Source organism: Atta colombica, unplaced genomic scaffold, assembly GCF_001594045.1.
Source record: "Atta colombica isolate Treedump-2 unplaced genomic scaffold, Acol1.0 scaffold55, whole genome shotgun sequence".
Taxonomy (NCBI): domain Eukaryota; kingdom Metazoa; phylum Arthropoda; class Insecta; order Hymenoptera; family Formicidae; genus Atta; species Atta colombica.
This window is the reverse complement of record NW_017259545.1, coordinates 454,619-463,610: the sequence shown is the minus strand read 5'-3', so window position 1 is coordinate 463,610 and position 8,992 is coordinate 454,619. Positions and strand designations below refer to the sequence as shown.

Genomic DNA, 8,992 nt, shown 5'->3' with positions numbered 1-8,992 from the left:
AAATTTTGAATACATATATGTATTATTGAAAAAATTATTTTAAGAAATTTTGGAAGAAATGATATATTTTATAAACAATGATATTTTAGTACGAATAATACTTTTAATTTGTATTTATAACGCATAGAATATTATATACATGCACAATATTCTATAAATATTTATACATTTTTATTATGTATGATTATACGTCTGTATATCTTTTCAAAACTTACGAATTTTTGTTTTTAGCGATAGATAATTTACGTTAAGGACAAAAAATGAATAATTTCAAAAAATTAAATAATAATTATAATCTTTCTTGTTTTAAAACTAATATATTTAAAGCTATGATTTTGCATCTGTTCTTGTTTATTGAAACAGATAATCCAAATATTATCGAAATTTGTGATACGATCGTGTTTACTGATTATTATGTCCGAATGAATGAATATTATACGAACTATGTCGATTGTTTTGTAGGTCGAGGTCGCAACAGGAGACGGAGCAGCGACGAGGGTGGCGATTTACGAGGTGGTTGAATCGTCTTCGACGTACTGCAAGTAATAACAAGCGATAATAAAACGAAACTCGCGTATCAATTGTGAAACTGCGACTATGATAATCCTTTATTTACCGATCGAATCAATAAATATGGAAAATGCTGATCGGCATGAACAGATCTCGTGATACCTTAAGTCCAATTCGAACGGTATTTTGGTGTAAAGATACATTTATAAAATATGATAGCATTGCGAATATCATTACGTATTCATATATTATTATATCTTGCGCTTATAATAAAATACCAAACTGAAATGGATTTAATCAGTACTCGATTCCTCGAATATCGAAGTTTATATCTTTTCTTCATCTTATGTACAATCATATTCATAGTGGATTTATATTTTTAATATATCGAAAAAAAGAATTTCGATCTCTGTATATATTTTACATTTAATATTATTACATGATTATCACGAAGTATGATAGTATCTATCAATATTTATCCAAGTTATATATTATTCGTATATTTTGCAAAAGTATTGTTGTCGATGAAATTATAAGCAGTACAAAATTAGCATTCTCTAACTGCTAACTAGTTGAAAGTTTGCAATAAAAGACATTTCGTCTGTTTTTAAATATTTTTTTGTATTATTAGATGATAATCGCCTGTGCATGCTTAATCATGTTAATGATGTTAAATTATTATGTTAAATATTTTTGATGATGACAAGAAAAAATATCGACTTGTACAGTCAGAGACTATTGAGATTTCAAATCTTTATGTCTTATTTTTACATGTGTAGTCTTTAATTTATTATTTTAACTATTAAAGTCTCTTATCAATATTTTCTATATGTGTCAAAATTGAAATAGTATTTCGTAAAACTTAGTAGAATTGTATTTCGTGTATGAGAGAGAGAGGACAAATACATAGTACTGGGTTATAGCTTAATATGATCAAGAGAGACGTTTTATTTTCTTCTGTTACTGCAGGCACAAATATCTTGTAAATTGCACGGTGAACTTTTAACATCCGTTCTGTATGTTATTAATTTACATTTATCATCGAGATTCAAGGAATAATAATAACGATGAATGAAGTGACAGTAATACAGTTTGATCCCGTAGAAAAGAATAATGCGATTCTAATGTTATTAGGACATGAAAATTTTTGTCGTAAGGCGAACCGTAATACGTGCCTTACAAGTTTTTTAGTTAAAGCAATGAATCGGTAATAGTAATCGGTAATAGTAATTGTGTCTACTTGAGATATAGGCAGATTTATGAAAAATGCTAAGGGTTTTAGAAATCGACTATCGACGATAATCGTGTTGCGATGCCGCATCTCGCGTAGCATCGCCGCTTGTGCAATTTTATTAATCCTTAGACAATAGTCATGTCATATAGAATATGACTAACGATCGTTAGATGAGCAACATGTAAGAATGAACGACATGTCTTTACAATTATGTATTGTTAAGAAGAGCTTGTTTATAATAAAAGTGTAAACGAACGCATAATATAATAGCAGTATCGTTATTCTCGTTAATCCCATCAGCGTCAATTCTTTTTGTTTATGCGCTCAACGTCACGTATAATAATTGAACAAAAACTCTCTCTCCCTCTCTTTGCTAGGATTTTGAAAGAATTCTAAAAGTGATGGCGTTTACGATGCACGCGTAACAATGTACAGTGCGATAAAATTATTCTTATGACTTATAATAACACACACATGACAAATACGCGCGCACACACACACCCACACACGCACGCACGCACGCACGCACGCACGCGCACACACACACACAACATTTGATCAAGATTGAATTGGGATTATCGAGAATCTCGCGAGCGCGTGAACGTAAACAAATTCTTGCATTGTCAAAATCAAATTGACAACGAATGTGTAGCAATGCTGAGACACACCGAGATATCTAATTTATTTCGAATTAATGACATGGAAGAAAGAACGGGAAGTGAAATAACTAAAAACAACAAATATACAAAATTAAATTATACGTTCAACAACAGAATCTAATTTAATAACAAAATATGAATGTTGCATTTGTAATAAATCGTATAATAACAATAAAATCACTAATAGTGAAATAATAATGATTGAAATAATAATATTAATACTAAATATTAATACTAAATACGATTAATATACGAATTGTAAATGTATCCAAACAATAGCGATATTAATAAAAAAGGATAACAGAGACGATCATACGTTTCCGTGCTGTTATTTTGAATTATAAAAAAAGTACCTAATCAGATGATTAATTGAATTTATTGAGGGCTCGATGGAATTTTATCATCGACAGTCTTTGATCTTCTCCAACTTGTCTTTCCAACAAACACGTCTTTCATTTAAGTTTTATCAAACATATTACAATTTTCATTGAATATAAATCTGTTTGCAATCATTACGACGTATATATAAATGTCTATCAAATTTTGCCTAATGATTCGATTATATTATTAGTACAGAGATTAATCACTGTTAAGCGAAGCAAAAAGACTGACAATTTGTATGCAATAACATAAAATATCAAGAATACGCAAGATTAAGAAATTACATTTCTTATCTTATCCCAAACAATTCGCGAAGCTAATCTCGTTCGTAAATGTTGTCACTAAAAACTATAAACTATAAAAAATTAACAATAAAGATTTCTAAAGATTTTAAGTATATGTTATATATATATAACATCCCATAATATTGATGTATACAAAAATCTAATAATCTATAAAAGGATGATACGCGTTCCACATTTTCATTTGTAAGGCAAAATTTCAAATATGAGTTGAAATTTTTCGCAATATTGCTTACAGTCGAATCAAAACGGATTCAAGTCTCAAGCAGAAAAATTGAAATTTATATTTACAAATATAATTTCATAAATAATAAATAGATAATAATAAATAGATTTTCGTATTGATTGAAAATTTCAAAATTTTTTGCACTTAAAACAAGATAAATATTTTCAGGCGTGGGAGAGGAAAACAAATGAAAATTCTGAGTATAAAATGTGCATCACGAATACGTTATATTAAGAATTGTGTAATTTCACACCTCAGAGAGAACGAAAAAAGAACAAGAAATAATAGAAAATCTTCGATCGAAAAGCGACGTGCACGCGTAGAACATGCATATGGATCGACTGTGGGCGCGGCTTTGTATATGTGTGTATGTGCCATGTATGTTTCTCTCGTTTTTATTTCTCTCAATATATTAGGACAAAATTGTAATCGCGATCGCTTATCCGTTTATTTGTAAATTTAATCTATAGATTTAATAATGTCTGTAATAATGAAGTTTAGTGCGATTATAATTAAATTTACCGATGAGAGAGAAAGAAGGAGAGGAGAGAGGGAAGAAGGGGGAGGGAGAGAGAGAGAGAGAGAGAGAGAGAGAGAGAGAGAGAGAGAGAGAGAAAGAGCAGGGAAGGGGAGAGGACAGAATCAATAATCTTTCGTATAACTCGACATTTCGCCTAGCTGAGTTTTTTCTGCAAAACAATAAGTAAACTAAAAGAGAATGAAAGAAATTAAGCCTTGTGAAAAAAAAAATCGAACAAAAATTCATATTTTTTAAAATAGATATAAAACTTAAAGGTTTCTTCATTAGAGGACTATTCTCTTTCGTCGATTTTAACGTTTGAGAATACGCGAATATTCATGAACTTCCGTAGAAATTTTTCGATTTTATCATTTATTGCAGGATCGCGTTTTATTCGATCACATCGTCGCAAGTCTTCCTAAAACGCAACAGTGATTGCGAAAAATGTGATGCATTGAGAGTCCTTTACAAATATTCGCTTTCAAGATATCTCACATATCCGGCCGAGACCGAATCGAGTCTTTGCATGTATAATTCAAATACGCTATTGACTACGGTTACGCGCTTCTCGTTTCATTTCAGATATAATTCTGAATTCAAATCGAGCAAATGGGATCAAGTGTGCTGTAAATAACATTAAATCACTTATCAGAATATCATTTAAAAAGTACAGTGTTGATTATTACGAAAGAAGAATCATTTAAATACAAATGTGTATAATTTTAATTTAAAGAATTTATTACACACATAAATTCCGTAAAAGAATCTATAAACAACATCATGTAAAAAGTGTAATTATATACAGAAATATATAGCAATGAGCATTTCACTGTAATTTTCATATTATTCAAATCGAACGAAATGATTTATCGTATTAATTGAAAACCGAGAACTTGATCCCATTTTTCTTGCTGATTGCAAAAATATAGAACAGGATATTAAATCGAGCACGATCATTTCGAGATTTCGAGATTTGTATGTGTAAGTGATTATTTCAAGTTTTACACACTTAGCTTGTTTAATTCAATCGAGAAGTGCAAAAATGGATATTTAGTTCTAAAATTAAATCAAATCGACCATGTCACATCTAGATTTCGATTAATTCTTAGACTAGATGAAAGATAAATTTCTGGATGTATAACATTCGCACACTTCCAAGAGATAATCTCAGCCAGACGTGCAAATTTTCTCTCTCTCTCTCTCTCTCTCTCTCTCTCTCTCCCCCCCCCTCTCTCTTTTTCTCAAAATTTCTTTCGAAATGGATAAAACACTATTTCGGAATATATATTCTCGCGCGCATATGTCCTATATAAAAACTCGCTATTTCCATCCTATACTTTGTTTCTCTTTCCTCTTATTTCTTTAATATAACATTACGTTATACAAATATGCCGCGCATGGATGTGCTGCGGCGTTTCCTTCTTTTGCAGTTTATAAGAAAGACCAACGGAAAATAGCGTTTTTTTAATTACAGTCGTCAAGTGAAAAATTTCTAGACGAAACAGTATTTTCACCGCTTCGTTACACGCGTTTACTTCTATGTTAAATAGAAATACAAATACCTGGGATTGCGGGCTCGCCATTGCTCATATCGCATGCCAAATGCGTGCGCGATTTAATGTATAAGTATGTACGTATACACATAAAGATGTAACATGCGTATATATATGTATATGTGTGTGTATATATATACATATATCCATGTATGAGATAATAATGATAACAATAACAACGACATAATAATTAATGGTGATAATGGTAATTACAATAAATGTAATAATATTGATATTATAACCAGGATAATTGTTACAATTGTTTACAATGTCCGAAAGGAACATCACTTTCAGACTTTTCGAGGCATAATCGGATTGCACGACGCGTAATTAAACACCATCGTAATTAAACAGCATCGTTCTGCGAGTCTTACGAGAATAAAAGAAAAATTAAGAAAAGAAAAAAAGAAGGAAAAAAATAATCTGTACTTTGCATCTTCCGATGCAATGCGCGCATTATCCGTTTGCAAACAAACTGAAAACGAACGAATAAATATGAAATATCCAAACAAATAATTACATCATGTAAGTTCTCATAAAACACTCGAGTTCTTTGAATTTTAAATAATAGTTTACAAAAAAAAATAAGAAAAATCAAATAAAGATTAACAGCGAATTAATTAGATAAAAACCAAGGTTCGATGCTAACAAAAATTTGCATCAAAAGTGATAATAAGAAAATAACGTTAGAGTTAACATGAATAATCTTGGTCCTACGCGTTGGATCCTTACGCATCAATAAGACTAAGTTCGGTCATCGATCGGATCGTTTTTTGGGTAACCGATGACATTATACTCTGTCATACATTACTTATCGAACCGATACCTCAAAATACTTTCATACAGCACAGAATTTGCAGCAATGTTGCAGTAGTGTTGCTGCAACTTTTGTACTATAGGAGTGATCATGCACTGACGCACGCATGTATACGCGTTATCGTACGTTTATTCGTAGGTCGCGACATGCAGACTATCCTTGAAACATGCATCAATGACAAATCAGAGTTTAAAGTGAAATGACGGACATTGTTCAGATACGCACGCAATTTTAAACTGCAACTAATTTGTCATCATTACAACATATATTTTCCAAATACTTATACAGCATAATCACTAATTGAAAATTTTCACGAAGAATATGCTTAAATTTCATTTATGAAAAAAACAAATTTAATTTCTTGTGACCCAGCAGTTTGTCTCTTTCGCTTAAATTCGAGTTACATTTAACACAAAGATCGTTTATGCGATCTTTAGAATTAGAAGCCGAACATTCGCTTGAAAGAATGAATTTATATGAAAGAACAATAATGATAATGGCAAGAGACACACGGTATTTTAAAATTCGCTTTGCTCTTTTATCGTCCCGCTAAATTTCACTATAGATTTCGGGATTCGATTACAAAGATATGTTCATCTATAATACAAAAGAGTTAACAATGAAAACAATTGGATAAATTTCTAATGAAAGTAACGATGTTATAACTGCTTTCAGTATCTTTCAGGATATCTAGATATCTAGATATCGAGCTTTCTTACTCGCGCGACATTTACTTACAAACGTGAGTCAGTGCGAGCATAGCCACATGTATCTTTTTCTTCTTCATATATTCTCGGACACGTGTATCATTTCTATGTATAGATGCGAGATAATTAAATCTACAACATGTGATGTTAACGTAATCGCGAGAAGCCTTGTATAATTCTCATTAATCCTCGAGAGCTGTCATTCATGCACAAGAGTACAAGTACGGTAATCTCATCACGTCGATACAAATCAGACAAGAAAGCACAACGACAAGATACATTGTCGAACACATTGGAGCTCGAGATTTCTCGTCGCACCTCTTCGTTACGCGATACTAATTACGCGATAATCGGCACTGACAAGAGATCGTCATACTCGGGAGAAACGCGGAGAAAGAGATTACGATACGCGAGCTAAGATGGAAAATGAGCAAACCGCTACGGAATGTGTGAGAAATCTGGAGATTATACTTACATATATATAATACGTAGTTTACACTATATGTACCATGCCAGTGGTGCAATCAACGCGATTTCGTAGCCTGATTAAAGGTAATTAAGAAAGAACAGAGAGAGATAAAAAAGAACGAGAGAAGTAAAGAGAAAAATTATGAAAAGAATAAAATTCTGAAAGAGAAGAATATCGAATTCGAAAGGACCTCTCGAATGTCGATTACGCCACTGTACGGTGTATCCATATCAGAAAAAAATTCGGATTGAATTCGTTGAAAATCATGTTATTGCTGATATATGAAGATACAGAATGAGAGATTACGATAATATCTGATAAAGGAAGAAACTCTTGAAGGATACATGACTCAACGGAGAAATCCGATTAAATTTTTTTTTCTGATACGAGTACAAACACCTGCACACTTCGCATTGATATAATGCAATAATTTATACTCTATTGTGTATGGTTTCAATTTGAATTCTTATGAGATTTAATAAGTTGCAAACAACTTTCAGCGAGCATCGCGAGAGACGTCCTTCTCCGCGCGTTTGAAAAACTCTTCGATATGAATTAACTATGAAATACGCGAATAACGCTGCAGCAATTTGTAATTATAATCATAATAACAGTTGCGTCGCATGCGCGCGCGGACGTGTGCTTCTCCGAACTTTCAATCGATGTGAAAAGATATCTAAAAAATGAGAATATATATATATATATCGATATTTTAGTCACTCGATTTCATTAACGTTCGTAAAACTCGTATTTATAAACGTTTATAATAATAAAGACCGCGTTACGTTACACGTATATGTACACACACGCGCGTGCATGCACACCCCTGCACATACATACGCACACGCACGTACACACGCACGTCGCACACCCAAGCACAAATATACGCGCACGCACGCACACAAACACATACACAAACAAAATGTAACACGGTCTATGCTATACATATATATATATATTGTATATACATACATATGCATATAATATATGTATATACCTATATATAAATAACATTTTGAATTTATTTGAACGTGAATGTGTGTCAATTGTGGCGTTTGTCACGTTTTTTTTTTTAAAAAAAAAAGGAGATTATGCCGATCGTCGTAGCCTGTAGACAAAATTTTCAATTTATCGATCGATAGACAAGAGTAAAGAATAGATACTCTCCCCTTTTCTTTTTACTCCCGGCGACAACGACGGCGATAGTAATAATACAGTAAGAATAATAATATAGTAATAGTAGTAATAGTAATAGTATAGTAGTAATAATAGTAATGGTAACAGTAGTAATAGTAGTTGCAGCAGTAGTAGTTATAGCAGTAATAGTGGTAATCGTTAACATTAATGATAATCGTGTAATAACAATAATAATAAATCAATGAATCTTTTTTTTATACAACAACCACACGTAGAAGCGACAAATTAGAGTAGTAGAAATAACTATTTCTTAATCTCGCAATTTTATATTTATATTTATATCTCTATATATATTTATATATAATGTATATCTGCTATATACATATATGTATGTATGCACATATATATATATATATATATACATATATATATACATATATACATACACACATATACATATACATATAATCCTATTTG

General features: G+C 31.4%; 1 protein-coding gene across 1 annotated transcript in view; it reads left to right on the top strand.

The window, feature by feature from the left end:
• LOC108691877 (DDB1- and CUL4-associated factor 6-like) overlaps positions 1–857 on the top strand; it is a 7,730-nt gene extending 6,873 nt beyond the window's left edge. Inside the window, exon 16 of the mRNA XM_018199812.1 lies at positions 463–857. Coding sequence (XP_018055301.1) covers positions 463–521 — 59 coding nt within the window. The 3' untranslated portion in view covers positions 522–857. The remainder of the gene's footprint in view (positions 1–462) is intronic.
• The last annotated feature ends 8,135 nt before the right edge of the window (positions 858–8,992 follow it).